Source organism: Fukomys damarensis, unplaced genomic scaffold (genome assembly GCF_012274545.1).
Source record: "Fukomys damarensis isolate Sample0158 unplaced genomic scaffold, DMR_v1.0_HiC HiC_scaffold_9, whole genome shotgun sequence".
Lineage (NCBI taxonomy): Eukaryota > Metazoa > Chordata > Mammalia > Rodentia > Bathyergidae > Fukomys > Fukomys damarensis.
In genome coordinates this window covers 8,570,489-8,596,740 of record NW_022900921.1, presented here as the reverse complement: position 1 = coordinate 8,596,740, position 26,252 = coordinate 8,570,489, and the positions used below count along the sequence as shown (strand labels likewise).

General features: G+C 45.5%; 2 protein-coding genes across 10 annotated transcripts in view; one reads left to right on the top strand and one right to left on the bottom strand.

The window, feature by feature from the left end:
• Positions 1–18,317, top strand: part of Gemin5 (gem nuclear organelle associated protein 5) — a 44,595-nt gene extending 26,278 nt beyond the window's left edge. For 2 of the 4 annotated variants that reach the window (XM_010639671.2, XM_010639670.2), the window contains exons 18-28: positions 292–414; positions 2,581–2,676; positions 2,945–3,082; positions 4,188–4,335; positions 6,595–6,714; positions 7,577–7,787; positions 9,691–9,945; positions 11,840–12,002; positions 12,634–13,138; positions 16,000–16,102; positions 17,010–18,317. In XM_010639671.2, the coding sequence (XP_010637973.1) occupies positions 292–414; positions 2,581–2,676; positions 2,945–3,082; positions 4,188–4,335; positions 6,595–6,714; positions 7,577–7,787; positions 9,691–9,945; positions 11,840–12,002; positions 12,634–13,138; positions 16,000–16,102; positions 17,010–17,177 (2,030 nt within the window). In that variant the 3' untranslated portion in view covers positions 17,178–18,317. Of the gene's footprint in view, positions 1–264; positions 415–2,580; positions 2,677–2,944; positions 3,083–4,187; positions 4,336–6,594; positions 6,715–7,576; positions 7,788–9,690; positions 9,946–11,839; positions 12,003–12,633; positions 13,139–15,999; positions 16,103–17,009 lie in introns of all 4 variants that reach the window. The other 2 variants (XM_010639669.2, XM_010639668.2) reach the window with 1 other exon arrangement.
• Cnot8 (CCR4-NOT transcription complex subunit 8) overlaps positions 1–26,252 on the bottom strand; it is a 61,434-nt gene that overhangs the window by 20,033 nt on the left and 15,149 nt on the right. The window contains exon 7 of one of the 6 annotated variants that reach the window (XM_033761594.1): positions 6,711–7,122. The exons of 4 other annotated variants lie outside the window; for them this stretch is intronic. In XM_033761594.1, coding sequence (XP_033617485.1) covers positions 6,994–7,122 — 129 coding nt within the window. In that variant the 3' untranslated portion in view covers positions 6,711–6,993. Of the gene's footprint in view, positions 1–6,710; positions 7,123–23,161; positions 23,840–26,252 lie in introns of those variants that run through there. One more of the 6 variants, XM_010639662.3, reaches the window with a different exon arrangement.

Below are 26,252 nucleotides of genomic sequence, written 5' to 3'. Positions count from 1 at the left end.
TTTAAATATGTGTGGGTGTTCTGATGATGTTCAGTTTGGGGTCCTGCCTTTGAGTTTTATTTAGCACCTGCAGTTCTTGCAGTTATTACTGCAGACTTTTGGCCGGGTGTGTGTGTGTTCGTGTGTGGGTGTGTGTGTGGGTGTGGGTGTGTGTGGGTGTGCACGTGCGCGCGGTGGCAGGGTGCAGGCCTCCTCCCCGGGAGCAGCCCCATGTGGTGACAGTCACAGCATCCTTCCGTTTGTTTCTGACCTGCTGCTCTTCAGATGAACTCAGGTCTCGTCACATTTCAGAAGCCTTAATGAAGCGGAGAAAAGTGCGCTCCATGCTCCCTCTGAGTACCAGCCTGGACCACAGGTCCAAGGAGGAGCTTCATCACGACTGCCTGGTGCTGGCGACGGCGAAGCACTCCAAAGGTACAGAGTGCCTCACAGCCTTCCACACTCCAGGGACTGGCATTCAGGGCTCGCTTATTTGTTCACACGTGAGCGGCCGCCTAAGCTTAGCGTCTGTATTTCTGTGTTCTTTTCCGACCTTTGCTCCCCAGCTTCACCCCTGCACCCCACTCTGACCGGTGGCACTGCGCAGGGCCCCTGCAATGCAGGCTCTGCCTGTACCTTTCCAAGCTGCCAGTGGCCGCGTGGATGGTAGACTTGGTACCCTGGCCTGAATAGCTCAGTCTTCATCAACTCTCTGCTGCTGTCCCCTAATGAACAGTATTTTTAGATAGAAATAATGTTTTTTCCTGACTGTAAATATGCCCATAATGTAATAGCTCCTTAAGGCAATTTTTGTTTACAGAGGGTTTTTTATGTTTTTCAAAGCTGTTGTTTAATGCCCGCTATTTTGGTATGTGGGTGACTTTATTTTTTAATGTTGACTTCGTTGTGTGAAAAGCATGCATTTGATCAGATGAAATTCAAACAATATAAAAGAAAGTACACTCAGGCTGAGGCAGGAGGATCAAGGTCAGCCTGGACTACATAGCAAGACCTGGTCTCAAAAAGGAAAAAAAGAAAAAAATCTCCTTTCCAAGCCTAACACCCATCCTCCACTTCTCTCTAGAGGGCACACTAGTGTATCTTAGTTCTTACCACACATATTTTCTGCCGTGTGTGTGTGTGTTTGTGTGTGTGTGTTTGTGTGTGTGTGTGTGTGTTCTTTCTGGAGCTTTACCATGGCTTCCAGTAACTATGACTATAACTACTGTTATAGTTTCACTTTATTTCCATATTGAAATTAATTGACTTTCTAGGAATATGTAAATTAAAACAACACTGAGATTCCATCTTACTCCAGGAAGAATGGCTGTCATCAAAAATCAAAGAACCTGCCTAAAAAAAAAAAAAAATCAAAGAACTAAGTGCTGATGAGGCTGCAGGGGAAAAGGAACCCTTCTCTCTTTCAGGCGGGAATGTAAACCAGTACAACCACTATGGAAGGCAGTACACAGATTCCTCAAAAGCTAAAACTAGAAATCCCATTCTACCCAGCTGTTCCTTTCCAGGCATCTTCCCAAAAGAGTTAAAGACAGCATTTTACAGTGATCTGTGCATACCCATGTTTACAGCAGCGCATTCATCTCAGCTAAATCTTGGAAGTGCCCAAATGTCCATCAGCAGAATGGAGAAAGGAAATGTGAGATTTATATACTGTAGAGTACTACTGTGCCGTAAAGAAGGAAATCTTGAGTCATTTGATGCACCTTGAGACCATAATGTAAAGGGAATTAAATAAGACACGCAGCTTGAATATGGCATGGTTTCTCTTACATGAGAAACCCAAAATATAAATAAAGAACAAATTGTAAGATAGAGGAAACAGGAAGGTAGATCTTCTGCATAAGGGAAGGTGACTAAGCTATGGAAGGAAGGCAGGAGGGAGAAGGGAACAGTAGAAAAAGAATGAAGATGTGGTACTCGCATGATAAATGCAGTCGTTATGTATTGCAGATATGTACTAATAAGTTTTTAAAAACAAAATTGACTTCTAAAACCAGAGAGTAAATACTGAATCCCTTTTCTGGTGGGTCCCCCTGAATGCTACAAACCTTCTTTTCTCTTTTGTTAATCTGCAGCATTTAAACACATGTTGGCATTTAGATTCACTTTTTTTTTTTTTTTTAATAGCAAAAAGACAATTTTAATGCTGCCATAGAAAAAAGGGTTATATGAAGAGTCACATAAGGGTGTTTCATTGTTAGGTTCACTTTTAATGTTTCTTCCCCAAATCTTTCTATAGTCTTTAGCCAAACTGCAGTCTAGTGTCTGTGGATTTTTCCTCAGCTGAGCTTAGAAAATGCATACAGACTCTGGGGCCTTTGTAAGCAGCAGCGGTCTCTGCCAAGGCAAACAGGGACATGCAGCTGATGTTCAGTATGTGAAGTGGCTGTTGGCGATATATTCAGAAGTTACTGAACAAGAAAACAGTCCCTTGGGCCAGGGATTTAGCTCAGTGGTTCCGCCGCCTGCCTTGCAAGTGTAAGGTCCCAAGTTCAATCCCCAGTACCAAAAAAAAAACAGTCACCTATGTAGCACCGTCACCTGATTTTTGTTTTGTTTTGTGTCATTTTAAACTAACAGAGTTAAATGAGGATGTGTCTGCGGATCTCGAAGAAAGATTTCACCTGGGGCTTTTCTCGGACAGGGACACCCTGTACAGAATGATCGAAACTGAAGGTGAGGCAGACTGTGCACCTCGTCCGTGCCACCACGGTCACTTTCACGTGTACAAGGTGTGGCCTGACCCCACGTTCGTATCCACTCTCGCGCTGTCACGGGACCCCAGACGCACACCGTGCACTCTGACTGGGTGTGAGTAGAGCTGGTAGGGCCCCTCAGAGCCACCCAAGGTGACGCGCCCATCAGTGACTGCGGCCCTTTCTAGCAGCCCGTGAGGGCAGATCCTTCTGAAAGTTCTTTTAAATGTTCTTTCTCTTCCACACAGGTAAAGGTCATCTGGAAAACGGTCACCCAGAGTTGTTCCACCAGCTCATGCTTTGGAAAGGGGATCTACAGGGCGTTCTCCAGACTGCAGCAGAAAGAGGGGAGCTGACAGACAGCCTCGTGGCCATGGCTCCAGTGGGTATGTTCATTTCAACAAAAGCACCGTCACCTGCAGGACACGTCCACTAAAGATGGTCAGAACGCGGCTGGCCTGAGCCTGAAACCACTCAGACTTGGTTAGACAGGAAGTAAACTGTGTGCAGCAGCAGGCCAATGATGCATCAACCCAAACCAGACAGAAAGGCAGGACCCTGGCACACTGAAAGCATAATTAGTGGTGTATCGGTCCACTCTGTTGCTATAACAGATTACCCAAAGTTGGGTGTTCCCTAAAAGGGGTTTTATTCAGCTCACAGTTGCAAAGGTTCCCGTGCATAGTGCTGTCTCAAAGCCAGAGACCAGGGAGGGGCCAGACTTGCTCCCTCTTCACTCGGGGACTGAACCCGGGACCTCTAGCATGTTACGTACATGCTGTACTACTGAGCTACAGGCCCAGCCCACAGCCTCTTCTTCTGATAACACCAGTCTTGTAGGAACTAGTCCATTTTCCAAGAGCAACATGAACCCTTCCCAAGTGTGGCATCCCCCCGACCAAATTACTGCCCCAGACCCACTTCTGAGGTCCCAACGTCTCTTACTGCCACACAGGAGGCTGAGCCTCCAGCACAGGAACTCTAAGTGACAAACTACATCAGACATGGCAGGTGCAGAGTCCTTCTCTGCTCAGTTTTAAATGCATATGACCCTTGGCTCACCAGTTGTAACTAAGAATTTATCTGACTGTACTCAGCCACACAGAGGGACAGATATGCACAGATTTACATGGAAGCTTCATTTGCAATAGCAAAAGATTGCATCTGTCCATCCATGAGACTGCTTTAATCACGTGTGCCCAGAGGACAGGAAGAAGGAGCTCCGCACATCCACACACAGATGGAAGCCAGTAAAGAAAAGCGAAGAGTCGGCAGAACGCACTGCCCTGACTCATTACTGTGGTCGCACAGCCAGACTGTTCAGGAAGGGTTCGGAAGACACTGGTAGTGACAGCTGCCCAGCAGGGAAGGAAACTGGGTTAGGTTAATCCAGGGACTCTGGGAATGTGCTGTTGTAAACTCAAATGTGCCTGCTTCCCTTCCCCCAAACCTGTCAGGTTTTCCGAACCCCACGACCTTTCATTTTTCCAGCTGGGTACCGCGTGTGGCTGTGGGCCGTGGAAGCCTTTGCCAAGCAGCTGTGTTTCCAGGATCAGTATGTCAAGGCCGCCTCTCATCTGCTTTCCATCCATAAAGTGTATGAAGCTGTGGAGCTGCTGAGGTCAAACCATTTCTACAGGTCTGTGTGGCCAAGTGTCAAGCCCTGGTTGGACTTAAGGTCTAGTAATCTCGGTTTCATATTGTTAAAGACAGAGAGACACAGGAGACCGCACAAAACGAATGAGTGGCTTATTCTGGGGTGGCTCCCTTCTTAAGCCCCCCCACAGCTATGAAAGTGTCTTACCAGCCACCCCAAAAGCTCTCCACATACCCGTTGTCTTTTAACAAAAACGTAACATTGCAAATTTAGTTGGAACGCTTTTCCCCTATTCTGCCCTCATCCCTTCTACTGTCTTAAGGTTCGTACGAGTCTTTCCTGTGTACAACTACTTATTTCACTACAATACATATACAAGACCAAATGAAGAAAAAAATAGTTCTTACAGATAGCAAGCAGTTGGGTCACTTTTTATCCAGCCTGATAACCTGCCATCTAATAGGAATGTTTAGACTGTTTATGTTTAATATCAATATTGATGTAGTTGGTTTATCTCCAGGACTGACTTATTAGCTGCGTCCTTTATTTTCTAACAGCTGCTGTAGCACTTACAACGAGCACCTCTTATTTATCAGTTAACTTTCAAATAAAATTGTACCACTTCCGGTATATGTTACACTTCTTTCCTCTTCCCACCTTTGCTGCTGCTGTCATTCTAACATATTACACTGGTTAGAACCCCACATTACACTATTAGTATCACTGCTTTAAGCAGTTGAGTTTTTTTAATTTTTAATGATTTTTAAGAATCTTTAAAAATTTATCTACGTGCTTATTATTTCTGGCACTTTTCTGTCTTTTAGCAGGTCCCAGCTTCCAGTCACTATCAGTTCCTTCAACTTAAAGAACAGTAGCATACTCTGCTGGTGACAGAGTCCCTCAAATTTGTGTATAAAAAAGTCTAGGGGCCAGGATGTAGCTCACAATGGCACCACAGCTGCCTGGCAAGTGCAAGATCCTGTTTAATTCTCAGTACTGGAAAATAAAAAAGTCTACAATTTTGCCTTCATTTAAAGGATTCTTGCCAGGCATGGTGGTGCACACCTCTAATCCCAGCATGGGAGCTGAGGCAGGAGGATCGCTGCATGTTCAAGACCAGCCTGGGCTACACAGTGAGTTCCAGAGCAATCTGAACTACATAGTGAGACCCTGTGTCAGAAAACCAAAAACAATTAAAAATAAAGGATTCTTTCCTGGGTATAGAATTCTTGATTAGAATTTCTGTCTTTTAGTACTTCAAAGATACTGTTTTCTCTTGGTTTGCATATTTTGTTTGGTTTTATTTGTTTTTGCAACAAGGTCTCACTATGTAGTTTAAACTGGCCTTGAACTCACTGTGGAGCCCAAGCTGGCTTCAAACTTGGTGATCCTCCTGCCTCAGCCTCCCAAGTGCTGAGATTACAGGCATGTACCACCGTGCCCAGCTGCACTGTTTTTTATTTAAACACTACATTTATTTTTCTCTTCGTTATATAGGGACTGTATTTCTCTTCCTTATTGTTAGGACTTTATCACTAATTTTTGGCAGTTTGATACGATGGTCTATGGTGAGATTTTTGTTTTGTCTGTCTGTTTATCTTGTTTGGGTTTTCTTGTCTTCCTAGAGTGTTGAACTTGGTTTTGTTGAGTGGTAAAGTTATTGGAGCAGCATCTTGATCTTTTCATGACTTTTTGTGGGGAGTGGTACTGGGGAGTGAAGCAGGGCTTCATGCTTCCACTGCTGATAAACTACACCTCCAGCCCTTTTAAATTTTTATTGGAGATAGAGTATTACTCAGTTATCTAGGCTGACCTGAAACTTGTAATCCTTCTGCCTCAGCCTCCTGAGTAGGATCACAGGCACTTGCCACTTCATGACTTATTTTTAAGCTTTGTTAGGACAGGTTAGAGCAATTCATGTTGTAGAATTCATTTGACTCCCAGGCTTCTGATGTCTTGAATGCCTTGGGTGCTCAAATGAGAACTCGGATGTCTCCAAGCCCAGTGATCTCAGAACTGTTCGGTTTAAAGTTTCCTCACTGTTCTTTGTTCAGTCTTAAGGAGTTTCCTCACATCCTTGGCTTGGTATTCAGCCAGACTCAGCAGGATCCCCATCAGAGCTCTGGCAATCTTTTCTGGCAGCTTCTTCCTTTCTAGAATCCTGCCCTTCATTTCTGGTTGTTCAGTCTCTCCTCCACTACAGCTCTGGAGGGTCTGCTCAGGAAAGTTCCTTTAGACAGAAAGCTGGTGTCCTCTACCAGAGAAGCCTCCCAGACTGGCTCACTCTCTCCTCACCTCTAGAGAAGCTATCGCAGTTGCCAAGGCCCGGCTGCGCCCCGAGGACCCAGTGCTGAAGGAGCTGTACCTCAGCTGGGGAACCGTCCTGGAGAGAGATGGCCATTACGCTGCGGCAGCTAAATGGTAAGGCCGTGGGGGACGCAGCAGCCACATGTAGGAGGGGCTCTCTGGGGAAAGCAGGGTGAGAATGAAAGTGCAGAGGTGGACTTTAAGGTAAAGTGAGTAGAAAAATTTAAAAAGTACGTGTGTTAAAGCCAGCTTCATAGGCTTAATCATGGTCTGCCGTCTTGATGTTTATGTGAATCACAGGCTCAACAGGAGACTCAGAAGTTACTCCTTTTCCTGGTGGTGTTAACAGGATCAGAGGAGATGAGAGCAACTGAGTCCTCTGCTCCAGTGCAGTCAGGAGCGCCCGGGCTTTCTGTCCTCAACTGTGCACCATGGTCTTGCTTGCTGTGCTGCCTGTCCATGACGGGAACAGACAGGCACCTGTAGCGGGAAGAAGTGGTTCTCCGCTGCTTCCCCACTGTCCTGTGGATGGACCACAAAAGCATTAGGAAAGAAGCCAGGGCTGCTACTGTGAGAGTCCGCTATGTGAAACAGGCAAATCTGGAGAGTAAAGATAGCTGTTTCTTGGGGCTGGTGGTGACAGTGGACATATAGGGGCAGGGAGGGGACTTAGTTGGTAAATTTATCATACAGTATTTGAATATAGTGAATTTTGTAACGTGTAAAACACACCTCAGGAAAGCTTGTCTTTTGGGTTGTTTTTTGAGCCAGGGTGTCGCTAACTCACTATGTAGCACAGGCTGGCCTTGAACTCACAACAATCAGTTGCTGGCATTACAGTTGTCCGCCACCATGCCTGGCAATAAAGCATTTTTTTTTTTTTTTTTTTTTTACTTTTTAAAAAGAAGAGGTTCTGCACTCTGGGAACAGTGCATCTGTTCATGGTGCTGTATTTGGCTTTTTGTTTATATTGCAGCTATTTAGGGGCCACTTCTCCTTATGATGCAGCCAAAGTCTTGGCCAAAAAGGGGGATGCAGCGTCACTCAGAACAGCAGCAGAGTTAGCTTCAATCGCAGGAGAGAACAAGTTGGCTGCTTCTCTGGCTCTCAGATGTGCCCAGGAGCTGCTTCTCACCAAGAACTGGGTGGCAACCCAGGAAGCCTTGCAGCTGCATGAAAGTCTCCAGGTCAGCCTGTTACTTCATCTCCCTGTTACTTCAGAAGGGAAGGGTTCCTGGGTCCTTTCTAGACAGAACCAAGGGGACGGCCAGTGAGAGAGCACGGCCACTCCCATCGTCCCGTCACTTGTTGGTCTGTGCCAAACCGCTGTAGTTGGCCTTCAGTCTGCCTAGAATGGGCACTGTAGCCTAATCTGCTAAACTGAGTACCCGGGGTGGGGATACAGCTCAGTGGGAGAATGCTTGTGTAGCTTGCACAAAACCATGGTGCTATCCCCAGCACTACACAGAAAATGATGATGATGATGATGATGATGATGATGATGATGATGATGATGATGATGATGATGATGGCTTCCTTTTTAGCACATCAGAAATCACTGGCAGGCACTCTTTCCAGTTTGCAAAGCAAAGACATTGGGTCCATTTTAGATGACTCTGCTTGTCAGATACTTAATGTGAGCTTAGTGACTGGCCTAAAAACAATCCCTAGCTGCATATTCAGAGCTCAGAGAAGATGCTAGGCAGAGAGCAGCTCTCTGGAAACAGTTTGTTTCTTTTTTTTTTCTTCTGGTACTGGGAAGCAAACTCAGAACCTTGCACTTGCTAGGCAGGCACAGTATACCACTGAGCTACACCCCCGGCCCTGGAAACAGTATATTTTAAAATGGAGGGCTGGGCATATAGCTCAGTGGTTCCCGCACCTGCCTTGCAAGCTCAAGGACCCGAGTTCAGTCCCTGGTACAAAAAAAAAAAAAAGTGAAATGGAGGCAAAATAGTACATCCTGGAAGTCAGTACTATTGGCTATATGCTTTTATTTTATTTTTTCAGACGGGGTCTTGCCATGTAGTGCAGGCAAGTCTTAAACTCCGTATGTAGCCGAAGGGGCCTGGAACTGGGGGCGACCTCCTCCCTTAGCCTTTCAAGGATTACAGGCGTGCACCACCACACCGGCCCTGGGTATATTCATAAAACAACTGAATCTGGAGGAAAAGTCTTCCAGAGATTATTTGGCATTCATTTTTATCTCTGAAGCAGGACCCTTAGCAAAAATAAAAACCTATTAAGTGTTTTTTAAACATTCTGGTAGGAGCTATTTTGACTGAATGGCACAGACCCTTGCAAGCTTAACTGAGAAAATACTGTAGGGCTGCACACAGAATCTTGTAACAACTGAAACCCCAGCAAAAATAAATTTTCCAGAGCTTTTCTCTAGCTTTGGTTCTCCAGCTAATTTCCCCCTACACCTACTTGAGGCACGCCCCTTAGGCCTGCCCAGCTCTCAAAGCACAAAGCTGTCTGCTCCAGCCCCTCAGTCTTTACTTCTGTATCCCTCACCCTGAAGCTGGCAAGGAAAATGAATGTGATAAGCCAGCCCATCTTTTCTCAAACTGGCCATTAGTCTTAGGTAGCTTGTCCATATATGGCTTACGTTACAGTGAGTGGGGCTGTAGTTGCGCGTTCCACGCTGGGCCAGACACAGTGGTACACATTTATCATCCTAGCAGTCTGGGAGGCTGAGGCAGGAGGATCACAAGTTTTAAGTCCTGGCTGGGCAACTTGGCAAGGTACTGTCTTATAATTTTAAAAAAATACCAAAGGGCTGGGGATACAGCTCAGTGCAAAGACCCTGCAGGTTCACTTCCCCAGTACTGCTTAATGAATGAATAATAAGTATAAATTTCTTTTTTAATTTTTGAAGTTTCTTGGGCTCCAAGGGATTCTGAGATGTAATTCCCCCAAAAGGCACCTAAAAGAGAAGTCAGATCCTGCCTCTCCTTCCTGACACAGGACTTAGATTGGGCAGCAGCTCATGGTGGGGGGCTTGGTTGCTTCCGGTGCAAAGAGGCACTTGGAAGAACCAGGAAAGCTCTTCGTGATATAACACTTCTCCTCCTTGTCGGGCCCCAGGATCAGAGACTGGTGTTTTGCCTTCTTGAGCTCCTGTGCTGGCAGCTGGAGGCAAGGCAGCTTCCAGAAGCCAGAAGCTCCTCCTCCTCCTACCACTCCTGGGCCACGGACACCAAAGGGCCCTTCCTGCAGCGAGTGACGTCGGCGTGGACAAGCATCTTCGGCCTGGATGGCCCAGCACAGTGCCAGGCCGCCCTACAGAGACTCCAGGACATAAAGTACCCATCCGCTACAAGCAACACTCCCTACAGACAGGTATCCATCTCACCAGCCTCCCACCTCCTGCTTGTAAGGAAGGAGTAAGCCCGGGAATACAGTTACCTTTCAGAAAAGACTAAGGCAGGCCCACGAGCCCTGGAAAGACCCTTCAGATGAAAGTGCTTGGGCTTTGAGCTTAGATCAGTAGTCTATTTTTTCAAAAAGGGGGCCTGAAAAAAAATATAAAGAAACGTGGACCAGGGCTTCAGCTCAGTGGCACAGCGCATGCCTGGCAAATGTAAGGTCCTGAGCTCAACCTCCAGTGCCCCCTCCCAAAAAAAACCAAACAGATTAAGTATCCGTAACCAGAATTAGCACAGGTTCACACTTTTCCTTAACTCTTTTTGCTTCCTAGGGTTTTATTTTATATTTTCACTTGGGATTTTTTGTTTGGTTAAGAAAAAAATGCAGTGAAGCTGAAGTCCCTTCCCTAGCTCACTAAAGCTAGATCTTACTTTTCACTGTATAATTTTGTGTTATTTTGCAGCTTATTCCGGTAGCTTTTGTTTGTAAAATTACCCATTTGGTGCAAAGAGATTAAGCTGATTTATTTTAGCTACCATAACCATCTTGTGACTGTTCCTCAGTTTATCTACTTTTTATTGTTGGTTCAAGAGATTGAACTCAGGACCTTGCACTTGTGAGGCAGGTGGTGGCACCAATGAGCTAAATCCCCAGTCCTACTTTTTATTTTTAAAATGAAGACACACTGTTATGTCTTTGAAGAATAAGACTTCCTCGAATGGTATACACCTTCAAAAACAGTCTGACCATTTCTTAAAAGGTTAAACATACTTAGGGCCTGCCTATGAGCTGGCAACCCCACTGCCTAGATATTTCATCACTATAAAGAAATCAGGTGTCCACACAAAGACTTGCATCCAAACGTTTGTCACAGCTTTTTCCACAATAGCCAAAAACTAGACACCACCAGAATGTCCATCGTATGGTTACTGGCATCGTATGGTACACCCATAAAATCAAATGCACTATTGAACAATAAAAAAGAACAGATTTCTAGTACACAGATGTCAGTGAATCACAGAAACATGCTAAGGATAAGTGAAAGTACCAAAACACAAAGGACTGCGGTACTCTGTGGTTCCATTATACGAGTTCTGGGGAAACAGAAGCGATAAAAAGCAGGAGGTCAGTGGCTTTCAGGTAGGGGTGAAGTGACTGTCCACAAAGGAGTGCTGTTCACGGGGACAGGTTAGGTTGGCAGAAACGTCCTACATCCTGACTTTGGTGGTAGCTGCAGAACTGTGGATGTTTGCCTGAACTCATGAAACTGCACATCTGAATTTTGTTTTGTTTTGTTTTTCCTGGTACTGGGGATCAGACTTTGGTCCTTGCACTTTCGAAGCAGGCACCAGCACCACTGAGCTAAATCCCTGGCCCTGAAACTGCACATCTGAAACTGATTTGTTTTACCTGAACTCTCCTGGTGGTTTTGGTTTTCGTTTTTGTTTTTTGACACAGGGTCTTACTATGTAGTTGAGACTGACCTGAAACATCACTGTGTAGCCCAGGCTGGTCTTAAACTCTCAGCAATCCTCCTGCCTCAGCCTCCCAAGTACTGGGATTATAGGCGTGCGCCACCACACCCAGCTTTTCCTGGTGGTTTTGTTGTCTTGTAATTGTAGCTTTCAGTTCCAAAACTTTTTGTTTGAATCAAATGCAAACGCCATGGTATTCTCTCAGCCTGAACAGACCTAGGTAGGAAACACTGCCCCTCTGCTGCACCCCCAGGCAGGAGCAGGGGAAGCAGAGAAGGGTGGTGGAGACAGGCAGGCTCTGAGGAGTGGGAGCTGCGCACCTGTGTACCTGTCCCAGGGTGGCCACCAGGAGTGCGGAGTGAGGGCGCTGACCTGCAACACGCCCTCTCTAGCTCCTGCTGCACATTTGTCATGACCTGACCTTGGCAGTGCTGAGCCAACAGACAGCGTCCTGGGAAGAGGCAGTGAGAGCATTGCTTCAGGCTGTGCTCCGGAGCTACGACTCGGGGAACTTCACCATCATGCAGGAAGTGTACTCGGCTTTTCTCCCTGATGGTAAGTGACTTTGCCTCTGCCTGGGAATGAACAACACCAGATGGTGTGGCACCGGGAACAATGGGCCAGGTTGTGTCCTTACAGTAGGAAGTCTAAAGGCTTTTACTCCAGGCGCCTCACGCCTGTAATCCCAGCACTCAGGAGGCTGAGGCAGTAGGGTTGCCTCAAGTTCAGGGCCAGCCTGGGCTACATAGTGAGACCCTGCCTCAAACAAAAACAAAGAAGGACCCAGAATGACTGCCCTGTTTCCCTTTACCTGGCACTGCCTGCCTCATTACCTCCTACCCACTTCCCACGCACATGGTGTAAGATGGGGAGAGAGGTGATAATGCAGTCAAGTCACAAGCTAGTTAGAAAGGCACAGTAAAAACGTTTTACTTGACCTGCATAATTTGTCACTGCATCAAATCATCCTGGTTTTCAGAGGCACAATATGCTCGCACCTCAGTGTGGCTCTAGGAAAAAGGGAATACTTTTTTCTATCATCCTCTGAATGACTCCTAGCCCATAGCAATGTTAGTGCTGGACCGTTTCCTGGGGTGCCTCTGGGTGACAGGCACTGAAACGTGGCGGGAAGCCATGTTTCTGGCAGACCAAAGAAGTCTACAACCCAAACCTTTTCTTCTCCTAGGCTGTGACCACCTAAGTGACAAACTGGGTGACTGCCAGTCCTCGGCCACATCAGCTCTCAGGAGCTTGGAGGCCTTTTCCACATACGGGCGTCTGTATGAGATCTGGTGGTCTCTCTCCAGGCCTTGCCCTGAGCCCAGTGTCTCGGTCACGACTGAGCATGGGAAGACACTGTCCACTGTGCAGAGCCAGCGGGTGGACGGGGCCAGTGCTGAGGAGACTGGCTCTGAAGTCTGCCGGCCAGAGCCAGGCAGCCCTCCAGAGCTCAGCCTGAGACTGTCAGAGGAGAGTGCACGCGTGCTGAGCACTTGCCGGGCACTCTTCTCAGAGGAACACGCCAGCCTTCAGAACGCACGCAGAACTGTGGCTCAAGTCCAAGAGACTCTGGCGGAAATGATCCACCAGCACCAGAAGAGTCGGCTCTGTAAAGCTACAGCCAGTGGTCCCCATAACAACGAACCTGAACAGGAAACAGAACCACGCCTTGCCGGTCCTCAGAGCCAGTGGTATGTACAAGTCCCAGACAGAGTGCAAAGTACCCAGCTGGGTTCTCTGTTGTCGGGCCCAAAGAGGTGTGTGATGCTAATGACCAGCTCACCCGGCAGCGAAGTAATTTGATAATTAAGGCACAGATTGTGGGGTCAGATATAAATTCTCCTGTTGGCGTGGCAAAATTATTCTAGACAACTCTTAATATCTCTTAAGTTCTACTCTCCTTATCAGTTACATAAAGGTACCGACTCCTACCTTGGTGGCTTTGAGAACAAAAGGAAATCATTTCTAGTATTAATAGCACAGTAGAGCATACTGTTGTGTACTGAACAGATTCGCCAAATAATCAGTCCTATAAAATTTGGAGATGTATTATTGCATCATTAAAGAAAAACATTTTTTATTATTCTGTACTATTTCAAAAACATACAAAGAGTATGTAAAATGACACAGTGAGCTAAGAAATTTCGAAAGACTGAATGCTTTCACTTCCTGATGACTTCCCTTAGAAACAAAGTACAAGGGGAGGATAGGAGCCAATCACTGTGCAGCTGGATTGGTGTTATTCCAGCATGCTGTGCTGGGAGCTCTGCCGTGACTCATTACTGCTGATTATTATTCTGAGTGCCTTTTTATCTTGGTTATGTCCCCTGGTACAGGGCCTAGAAAATACTAGTATAATCAGTAAACTCACGGCTATTATTATTAATTTTAAAAACTTAAGACTAACACTGCTTGAAGGCCTTTTTTTCCTGTGGTACCAGGGATTGAACTCAGGACCTTGTACTTGCGAGGTAGGCAGCAGCAGCACTGAGCTAAATCCCCAGCTGTTCCTTATTTTAAATCTTCAAAAAATACTCCAGTTTGGGTCAGGGATTTAGTTCAGTGGTGCCATACCTGCCTCGCAAGCACAAGGACCTGAGTTTGATCCCTGGTAACAGAAAGAAAAAAAAAAACCTCCTATTTAAAAAGCATGATTTAGGGCTGGGGATTTAGCTCAGTAGTTCCGCTGCTTGCCTCACAAACACAAGGTCCCAAGTTTGATCCCCAGTACAAAAAATAAATAAATAAAAATAAAAAGCATGATTTAGAGATTTGAGTCACTTCTTTAGACAGCTTTAGTTTTACTTTCTGTAACAACAAAAAAAGTGCTAAAAGGTTCTCTAACCCATTGGCTGTTAGCCTTTAATCGCATTATGTCTGTGAGGAACTGAGATTCTGCACAGAAGTCTGCATCCACATCCCTAAGGATTGGGAACCTGGCTCAGTCTAACGGTTCCCTAGAGACCGAAGCCTTCACACTTGACTACAGTCAAATCCCCCAGAGGTCTGACATTTTCACTGGGGCTCTAGTCTGCAGGATTTGCAGAATGGTAAGGAACAAAACTGCATTTTGAAAGATTTATATCCCCTCACATTGCCTTCTCTTAATCTTTGTATTTATGATATAAAAGTTGCCCAGATACAACCAATTAATTCAAAAATGGCCAAATGGGCTTGAATAGACAGTTCTCCAAAAAGATACACAAATGGCCAGTTAGCACATGAAGCTACTCAGTGTCACTAACCATTAGGGAAATGCTATTCAAAACTACAGTAAGCCAGGTGTGGTGGAGCACGCCTGTAATCCTAGCACTGGGGAGGCTGAGGCAGAAGGATCGCTGTGAGTTCGAGACCACCCTGGGCTACATAGTGAGTTCCAGGTCAGTCTCAAATACATAGTGAGAACCTGTCTGAAAATCAAACAAACAAAAAACTACAGTAAAACACCACATCGTGCCCATTCTGATGATTTTATAAAAAGAGCCAGAAAGTAGCAGGTGTTAGTAAGAATGTGAAAAAAGTGGAAACTTTGTGCACCATTGGGAGGAATGTAAGGCACGCCGGCCACTGTGGCAAACAGGATGGCAGTCCCTTAGGAAAGTAAAGAATTATCATAAAATGCAAAGAGGTTTCACTTCTGGGCACAGAGTTTCAGAGATGCCTGCACAGCCATGTGCACGGCCGCTTGCTCACAACAGCTGACGAGGGAGACCAGCCGGTTACCCACCCACTGACGGGTAGATGAATCAGCAAACATGTTCTGTGCAAAGGTGGACAGTTACTCAGCCTTAAAAAGGGAGGATTCTGACAAGAAGCTGAACTGTGAGGACATGAAGCTGTGTGTTATGAGCTAGTGACAAAAAAAATATACTGCATGATTCCTCTTACAAGAAAAAAACTGTAACAGTGATTGCCAGAGGCAGAGAATGGAGAATTATTATTTAATGCATGTAGAACTGCAGTTTTCCAAGGTGAAGTGTTCTGGAAATGGATAAATATAGTTGTGTAACACTGAAAAAGTATTAGTACCCCTGAAATGTAAAGTCAAACATGGTTCAGATGGTGAATTTTACAAGTTTTTTATCACATGCCAGGTATGGCGGTGCACGCCTATAATCCCAACACACAGGAGGCTGAGGCAGGAAGACCACGATAGGGTCTAGGCCAGCCTGAACTGTATAGTGGGACCTTATCTCAGAAACGAAAATAGTATTTTATCACAACAAATACAACTGGGGAGCCAGGAGTGGTGGTGCATGCCTGTAATCCCAGTACTCGGGAGGCTGAGGCAGGAAGATCGCCATGAGTACAAGGCCAACCTAGGTTACATAGTGAGTTCAGGGCCAGCCTGAACTATAAATGGAGACCCTGCCTCCAAAAAAAATAAGTTAAATAAAATAAAAAAAAATACAGCCGTGGATTTTACTCAGTTGTTTTGCCATCTGCCTGACAAGCGTAAGGTCCCAAGTTCAATCCCTGATACCAAAAAAATAAAATGGGGGGGAGCAGGTTGCCCAAGGAAAGATATGTGACTTGTACTTTTTATTATTAGTAATAGTAAAGAAGAAGAAAATGAGCCGGTTTCTCTGCCTGAATTAACCAGAAGGCTTACAGAGGCAAATCAGAAAATAGCTAAGTTTCCTGAAAGTATCAAGGTAAGATTTATAAAGTAGTTCATTTGGTAAAACAGTACTTTCCCTGTTATCACTTGACTGTACCAGATTCTTAAGTCATTTACTTCTCTATTCCATTTCTAAAATGTACCCCTTAATATGTGCTGAAATTTTTAGGGTACAGACCAGGCATGGAGGTACACTTCTGGAATCCCAGCACTATGGGAGCTGAGACAGGAGGATCAAGAGTTTGAGCTCAGCCTGGACAACGTAGCAACTCAGCAAGACACTGGCTCAAAATAAAAAGAGGACTAGATACATCTTAGCACAAAAGCCCTAGGTTCAGTTACCAGTACTAGGAAAAAAGAAAGTTAGGATACATTTACCTTTTGTTAGCCAAAATGATTAGTCAAAGTAGATTTATATAAGCCGGGCATAGTTGCACACACCTGTAACCCAGCACTGTGGGAGACAAGCAAAAGGACTGCAAGTTCCAGACCAGGCTCAGCAACTTGTTTGAAAATAAAAAGGGCTGGAGATTGGGGGATAGCTCAGTGTCTAGATAAACACCACTACTGATCACACAAGTAGTCTTATACCTCAGCCTTCAGAGAAATTGCACAGGTTTTAGAGCAGGGAGGTAAGAACTAAACTTAAAATATTACCAGGTATTTGACAGCCTACAGATGGATAGTACATTTGCCTGTGGCCTTCACAGTAAGACCAGCTGCATTTTTTTTAGGTAGGACACCAGTAAAAGATGTCATTTGAGGACATCCCTTGGACCACCCCTGTTTTGAGCATCATCTCCTCAGAGTAACTGAGGAGGAGCAAGAAAGGACCCTGCCACACTTGCGCAGTATGGCGCGTGGTGGAGTTACTGTGCCTGTGTACTGCTGCCTGGCTGTCCTGCCACTGTTCCCACCTTTACTCTCCTGTCATTTTTCAGGCCTGGCCCTTCCCGGATGTGCTGGAAAGCTGCCTTGTCCTGCTTCACATCGGCTCCCAGTGCCCTGGCTGTGTACCCCAGGAAGTGCAGCAGCAGGCCCAAGAGCTCCTTAGGAAATATGGCAGTGGTAGAGCTTACGAAAGACACTGCCAGACCTTCTGCACATAAACTCTCAAGGACTTACAGAAACTGCCACAGAATGACTGACTCTTTCATCTCTGCAGTTATACCTCACCAGACCGACACAAGAGGGATGAGCTTGAATCAGGTCTGTCTGTCCATAGACAAAGCGCACCCTGACTGGCCTCGACTGTGGCTTGCTACAGACTGAAGGAAAGATAGTGAAAAGCCAGCAGTTGTTACTCAGTCAACACCTGCAGAGTGACTGTGGTCATCTCAAAGCCTTATGCAGTTCCATCCATCTAAAGAGGAGAAACTTTTGTAATCACCTCAAGTATTGTTTCTGAACACAGCTACCTTTATAATACTTCCTCTGATCACAAATAGCTCATCCTTGTTGGAGATAAAATTGCCACATTCTGTGACTGATGGTATGGTTTGGTTTGGTTTGTTTCTGTCAACCCAAGCTGTTCCACCTCTACTCTGAAAAAGTTTGAAATGTGAAATAGGCCTTACCCATCATGTTGATTTTGTCCTCTGTCTCAGCCCTGGGTTAAAAGTTTGGTTTTACTGTTTCATGGAATCACTTATTTTGGACAAAACACTAAAGTTTTGCAAAAACAAATGACTAACTCAAATGGGTGTTTTCCCTTCAGTTTTCTAACCGATAACAGATGGCAATGAAATAGCTCAGGAAGAAATCACTGTTTCGGTGTCTTTTGATTTTTTTTGGTGGGGTGGGGGGATCGGGGAACTCTTTTCAGGAGTGTATTAAAGCCATACTACCCCCACCCAGGTCAGTATATCTTTCTCATTTGCTTTTGCTTCTATATACTTGCTACTAATCAATACTAAGCTTAACCCCCTAGGTATGAGCTCAACTCAGTGCTGTAGGACACATTCTGTAGCCTGTCATCCTCTCGCAGCTCTCTGACTTGTTCCAGTCTGGATCAGCTCATCCCTAGGACTGCTGCCCATTCCCAGATCCCATCTCTTCCTCCTTTTCAATCTACTTCCTTGTAAGGATTCACTTCTCCCACAAACACTGAGCTTGTGTCTGGCACAGAGCTAAGCTCTAGGGATACACAAATAAGAACAATGCCCCTGCTTACAAACTAGATGTATCTGGACTGTGAAAACATAATGGCCAGCAGGTGCTCAGTCACCTAGGAATAAAGAACTTGCAACACCACACTCTCCGGAGAAAAATGCATTTTCCTGATTTTACATATATGACCTCTGGATCACTGGACTTCCACGTTAGCACAATGGAATCTAAGTACTGCTTAATCCTTACTCTATCCTCTTTGGTTTTTTAAACAGTTGAATGTCAGAAATAGATGTTTCTGTAACATCCACTCATTAGGACAGGAAAATCAGACTGGCTTTGTGGAGGTGGGAAGGAGCACTCCTTCCGAACAATTGAACGGTTCTGGGCTTCACTGTGAAGACTTCTGTTTGAACAAAGACATTTGTATGTGTCACTTTAGAGTTTTAAGATATGGTAAACCCAAAAAAGTAAACATTACAAAATTTACATCCACACAGTTAAGCAAATTCTAAGAAGAGGAAACCTTGGTCGTAGAGAAGGAGAATTTTTATTGCAAAGGAAGATCTAGACAGCAGACTCCTGGTTCTAAAATGAACAACTTCACTTAGAGATGGCAAATAATTTATCCCCTTCCACTTGAGTAATGAGTACTTATTAAACTAGAAATTGTAAATTATTTTGTAATCCTGCACAATCTGGGTGTGATAACACATGCCCATAGTCCCAGCATTTGGGAGACTGAGGCAGGAGGATCGCTGTGAGTTTGAGGCAAGCCTGGGCTACATAGTTCAAGGGCAACCTGAACTATAGGAAGACCCTGTCTCAAAACAAAAAGAGAGGGAGAGAAATCTTGCACACCTCTTAACTATTGTGTGGGTAAGACCAAGAATTCCTGTTTGAAAACAGTAATACCACCCAGTGACAGAAGAGTCAAAAAAATGACAACTCAGCTTCCTCTTAAATTCCTCTTTCCTATGCCACATAATGTACTCAAACTACTGTAATTTGAGAAAAGTATCGTTTACATGTCCTTAATTACTGGAACCACAGTGAGCCTGGGCACCAAGGTGTACTGAATGAAAAGAATTTATCACTAAGCAGTTTTTGGACCTTTATTCCCATCCAAAGTAACTTTTTCTCTCCCCTATCTCCACAGTAACCCAAACCACCGAGCAGATAACTGACCCCGTCACCCACAGGAGTCCTGGCCTCCCGACATGTCTCCGATATGGCTTATTGTTCTTGCAGTACTGGGGATTGAACCCAGATCTTTGTACTCAGCTACACCCCCAGCCCCACTCCCTTTTATTGTTTATCTTGAGAAGTTTCCTAGAGTGGGCCTGAACCTGTGGTACTCTTGCCTTGGCCTTCCCCAGTGCTAGGATTTCAGGCGTGTGCCACCATGCCTGGCTTTCCAAATCTCTTACTCATTCTCCAATCTTTACCTAGCCGTGACTACTGCAAATATGCTATCAATTCCCTTCTTGAAAATCTGTCAGTAGCTGCGGCCAGGGATTTAGTTCAGTGGTCCCATCGCCTGCCTCACAAGTGCAAGGACCCTAGTTCAATTTCTGGTATCAAAAAAAAAAAATTTAAAAATTTTCTAAAAAGCCATGGGTACATGGCTCTTGGGAAAAGATAAAAATCTGGAATCCGTTTCCGGGCTGCCTACTCCCATCCTTTCCTCCTGACTTCCTGTCACAGCATCCCCACCCCGGATCACAGCCACACTGGCCTCTTGGATACTGGAACCCTCAAACTTCTGTCACGTAAGAGGTTCTTCCTGTGTTGTTCCTCGGTCTGGATGACTTACACTTATCTTTTAGATCTTGCCCTAAATTTCTTTGTTTTAAAAAAGACTACCATTAAGCCAGGCATGGTGGTGCTCACCTATAATCACAGCACCCAGGTGGCTGAGACAGGAGGATCACAAGTTCGAGGACAGGTTAGGTGACATAGTGAGAAACTGTCTTTAAAAACACTGTCCCTGAACCTCAACCTCACTTCCAAGTGTCTTCTACCTTAGAGTTCAAACTGAATTTGTGTGAATTAAAGTGGACCCTCAAGTTATGACTGGCCTGACATACGAACAACTTGGGTTACAACCAGAATTTTAGTTTTAACTTACAGCTAAAGGCTTGCCAGGGATTTAGCTCAGTAGTTCCACCACGTGCCTCGCAAGTACAAGGTCCCAAGTTTGACACCCAGTTCAAAAAAAAAAAAAACCCAAAGTCTTGAGTTACGACCCAAACGCTAGTCTAGTCGCTTCTGCTTCCAGATGTTCTCAGACAGATTTAACCCTTAAAGCGTTCTGGAAGTAACATGACAACATCCTTTCCTGTGTGGGATTCACTGAGAAATCCTGGGCCAGTGTCTCTCTAAGGACACTGAGATCTGCCTGTGCACAGGAGAGAGACTTTGAAGGCTGTGGAGAGAAGCCTTGGCCTTCACTGAGCAACCTGAGTTACAACCAGCCCTAGGGAACAAACTGACTTTGTAAGTCAAGGGTCCACTGTGTTTACTGTTTGGCAACAGGCAAACCGTAGACGCCAATGACAGTGACTCTCTTCTACGGTACTGTGCTTTATCTCTAGCACCTATCAAGTGCTGGTATTTAATGAAAACGTACTAACTAAACAAAGTAGGAAATCAAAATATTCATTTTTCAGCTTGGACTGACAGGGCTCTAAATGGACTTCACACCAGCACTGGCAGACTAGTCTTGTGGCTAACCCTGCACCAACTGAAGAGAATTGGCAGTGCACACAGAAGTGAATGCTATCTGAGGTAGCTCTCCTGTTCAACTTCATTTACACAGCACTATACGCACACACACAGCACAACATTCTCAGCAGTTCTTGCTCTTCAGCACCTCTTCAATAGGACATCTGCTAGCTCTCCTATGAATGAACAGATCCAAATTCAACACCCTCCTCCAACCCTTCATCTCAGCATCTCCCCTTGACAGGTCCTCAGGTCCCTATTTTAATCAAAATTTAGGACACCAGTAAAAGCTCAGACACCAGCATGCCCAAACACCTGGAGGACCCCCGACTGCGCCTTCACACGTCTCACGCAGTATCTTTCTTCTTACCTGTGAGCCTCCCAGCCAGAACTCAGGACCCACCCGGTGCAATGCACACATCTGTAGGCCTAGGTAAGGAAAACCACTTGGGCCAGGAGTTTGAGGCCAATGGGCAATAGCAAGAGACCCACTCAACAAAAGTAAATTCTAGTCATGCGCCTACACCTTATTACACCTCTGTATTTTTGTGCCAACAGAAAATTCTGCAAACAGTCCTGAGCCAAATCTAAGATAACTGAAGTTTAATCTGTCCTAGAGAATCCCACTACTGACATGTTAATCCGTCACATAGTAGCGGCCCTAGGAAATAAAACTGGCTTCCTAGTAAGGCCCAGACAGTGGAAGAAACAATGCCATTTACACAAGTGCTCATTAAAAGCTTCCTACCAAGTGGAGACTTTTTGTATTTAAATATTCACAGCGGGGCCGTAATTCCTAGGTCTAACTTAAATTCAATCATTCCCACAGGCTTGAGCCACATACATGACTGTCCCATCAGGCAGCTAGTACCACTTCTCAAGGAGTCTGGTTACAATAAAGCAGACAAAGGTGTTTATTCTGCAGACCAGATTTCATTACACACTTCCTTAAGGAAAACATCATAATGGTATAAAAAATTGCAATATAGCTAGTTTGTGGCACACCAGTTGTAAGTGCCTATTAAATACACAGCAAATGGGGTACTTAAAAGACTCCCATGTTAAAACTTAGAGAATTACTTACCGATAAACTATTCACAAACATAAATCTTTTAATGACATAAATTTGATTATAACAATTGCAGTTGGTATGAATAGTATTAATACTTATATTTGGACTTATCCAAATTTAACGAACTAACTAGACTCAGTCCATTTATAAACTCCATTAATCTTGTTAGTAGAATGACCAAAAAGACTGATCAGGAGTATCTGTACACCACCGGTGATCCAAGCCACCCCCCGCCCCGACAGGACAGTCATGCTCACACCCCAGCAGTTGGAGCTGGCAGGAACGTGGAAAGCCAACCTGCCAGCAGACGCGGACTCCTGAGTCACACCGTCTTCCAGAGCCAGCAGTTCACAGCTATGAAAGACCAAACCTTCATGCAGGTGGTTAAAAGAAACCTTTATTTTACAAAGTTAAAAACATAAATAATATTTACAACATCTTAAATACCAGCTTATAACACTTGACATTTTTTAATCATTTCAAATTGAGTTCCATGAGCTTTTAAAACGTGAGACTACCCACTGTAGCGAGGGACCAGTTTTTATTTTCACCAAAGGATTTTTTTGATTTTTCAAAACTGCCCACTCTGTACTTAGTCAAAGAAAACATCGTACTTTTAAAGTGTCTCACTCTAAAATCAAAGTCCTGAGCTTCCTGCCCTAGTTGTGGGATATTACTCCAAGAGATCTCTCTAAATCAAATTCCCTTACTGTCCTGTGTACAAGTAACCACTAGACTTTTTTTTAAAGACTCACAGACCCGGTACTCATGTTAATCCATCTCCCTAACTCCTTGGGTTTGCTGAAAGGAAAAGCAGGGGAATGAAGACGGAGAAAACGTGCCCATCTAAAGTCATATTTCGGAAAATGCAATAAACAACCCAAAAGCCTCATCCATTTCCTTCCAGATCAAGTCCAGGCTATTTCATTACCTGAAAATTTAAACTGACTTCACATGATGCATAAATGACAGCAAATCTCAGTGGCACAATGGAAAGATCTCAAGACACCACAGTGGTCAACTGAAACCCACTCTGGGGTCTATGATTTAGTGAGCTGTCTAAGCTTCAGCACTGCAATTCATTTCCATATAGCAATGCATAACGAAAGACTGACAAAGGGCTGGGGAGGTAGCTCAGTGGCACAGCGCCTTCCTGGCAAGCACAAGGCCCTGAGTTTCATCCTAGGTACCAAAAATAAAAAAAAAAAAGAGAGACTACCAAAGTGTGAGGAAAGCCAATGTCTTCAAGAAGAGTAAAGGAGGGGGGACTGGGAGCAAAAACTCAGAACCACTTCCCAAGAACACTGTGTTATACCATTTCCTCTGGAAACCCTCAGCTGTAAATCACAATCTTATCAGGATTAGCAACAAATTTAAAAGAAAAAGAATGACAACAGGTAAGAGTTATATACATTTTACTCATTTCTTTCAGACTTGTCCTGGATATCTAAAATAGTGTCACATGAGCCGTGGATGCTGGTGGCAGGAGGCATGGGGCTGAGGAATAGGGAAGACCTGTTTACAAATGCAGAGCAAACTCCCCTCTTCTGGATCTAAAATAAAGACACCTTTTGCCTTCAGTAAAACCGCAGTCTTCCTGCTCCACGCAGATGGCCAGCAGTCTGCTCACAAGCAGCGTCCTCCCTCGGGGAAAGTGAGCACAGGCTCAGGAAGAGCCAGTCCGGGCTCGGCCCGCTGCAGGGCCGGCTGCGATCACTGCTGCATGTTGTTGATGATTGCCAGGATGCTCATCTTCTCCTGGGCAGAGTCCACGTCTTCGTTCTGCTTCTGAGCCACTCCCGTGCCGAGGCCGTAGAGCCGCCCGCAATACTTGGCGTCGTCTATACTGTCCTCAAAAAACAACTGCAGAGCAGGACAAAGAACCGTGGTGAGGACAACACAGGAGTCAGGCCAGGACTGACTGCCGCTGCACACCTCCCAGCGTCAAGGTCCGCAAAGCCTGGCAAACCAGACGCCACCTGAGCAGAGAGAGCCCCAGGCCTTCCTATGTAACGGTCATCTTCTCACGCTCCTTTTTCCAAATAGAAGCTGCTTCCTAACCAGACTCAGACTTTTTACTGTGCAGCTGCTGTTTGGTACAACTGCCCTTTTCCTTCATAAGCAAGGCACTGGTTAAGAGCTCAGGCGCTTCTGACTCACTGCGTGACACCGGTAGTCACTTTAGCTCTGCTGGAGGGTCCTTATGTGTCCCTTTTAAAGATTCCTTGTAGAAAACACGTGATGATATAATAACAGGATTGTTACGAGGGATGAGATAATGAATATTAAGCACAGAGAAGTTGGGGGGGCACACACCTGTAATCCCAGAACTCTGGGAGGCTGAGACAGGAGGATCACGATTTGAGCCCAACCTGGGCAACTCAGTGTTTTAGGGAGAACTAATCTCAAAGTAAGAAATAAAAAGGGCTGGGGATATAGCACAGTGTGAAAGACCTGGGCTCAATCCCAGGTACAGCAAAAAAGCACTTCCTGCAGGTTTTCCAGCCTTGGCACTCTTGGGCATGCCAATTTTTTGTCTGTCTGTCTGGTAAGCCGAGCACGGGAACTCTACATGGCGGGGGCTGCCAGTATATCACAGAGAGTTTAGCAGCAGCCTGGCCAACAGCACACCATCCTCCCCGACCAAAATGTGATACACAGAACATCTCTAGACATTCCCAAGTATACAACGGGGAGCAAAACCACAGAGACGTGAGAACCACTGTCTTAAGATACTTCTGTTACGGTCTGGACTTTGAATGTCCGCCAGGGCCAAGTGCTGAAGATCACCAGCCTGGGGCACTGCTGAACAGAGGCAGAACCTTTACGAGATGGGCGCAAGAGTGAGGCTTGCGGGCGGTGCCTGCAGGGAGATCCTGGGGCCCCAGCTCCTTCACATTTGCTTCCCTGCTGCCACAAGGTGAAGAGAGATCCTCCTCCATTTGCTTTGCTCCCTACCGTGATGTTGTGGAGCCCACTAACTGCAGGCTCGAACCTTGACACTCAGAGCCAAAATAAACTTATCCTCCTTTTAAGTTGACTGTCTCAGCCAGGTATTTTATCACAGTGGAAGAAAACTGACACAGAAAACTGGTTATCAAGAAGTCGGCGCCCGGGTATTGAGCTGAGTGGTTCCACCGCCTGCCTCTCAAGTGTAAGGGCCGGAGTTTGATTCTCGGGACCAAAAAAAAAAAAAAAGAGAGAGAAGAAGAAGTTGGGTCACTGCTGTAACCATTCCTGACAATGCGGTGCAGAAGCACTGGGACTGGTCTGTGAGAGGAGCTCAGAAGGTGGGTGGAAGGCTGGACAGAGCCTAGAGCAGTACTAGAAGCAGAGTAATGGTGGGAGCTCAGCCGAACAGAATGCGGCTGAGAAAGCAGATAATGAAGGCTGCAATGCAAAGGAGGACTGCTGGGAACTCAATGAGAGGTCATTCGTGTTGTATTCTATCAGAGAACTTGTCCACATTTTGAGCATGCACTGAAACTCAGGGGGAGGCTGAGTTTAACACACTCCCACTGGCTCGAACCACCAGTGCTCCATGCATGACTGGCCCATCAGGCAGCTGGTATCGCACAGTGGGACTGCCCCATGCCACTCAATGGGACAGTCACATAATTGCATGGAGGGAATTCAACAAGTTCAAATCAGAGCTGCCCAGCAGTGTGACAAATCACACCCCCGTGTGAACATGTGAAGGTGAGGGACTAGTCTATCTGCCAGAGGACACTTCAAGGCAGCAGAGCTTTCAGGCAGGGGTATGGGTATTGCTGACTGCTCTCAGCCACAGCTACAGAGAGAACCTGAAGCAAAAATCAAAGTGCAAGGAACACTTGAAAAACTTGAAAAACTTGCAATTTGGCCAGAAAAGCAGCACCTTGAAAGTTAAGACAAAGGAGGAGGATGGAGGAAGCTGGTGATAAAGAGATCAATACCATTAAAAAGAAGCCAAGTACCAGCCAGTAGGAAAGACGTCTTCCAGGCATCTCAGGATCCAGCAGGCTCAAAGACCGGTCAGAGAAGAGAGCACCAGGGTGCCTGCACACAGGGCTGCCTGGGAATTGCCTCTTCTTCCCTGTGCTCAGCCCTCAGGCATTCAGAGGCCAAGACACCCAGACACCACTGCAGCCATGGTTCCAGAAGACCAAGTACAGGTACAGGGCCAGGGATTTAGCTCAGTGGTTCCGCTGCCTGCCTCGAGAGCACAAGGTCCCGAGTTCCATTGCCAGTACCAAAAAGATAAAAAAAAAAAAAAAAAAAAAAAAAAAAAAAAAAA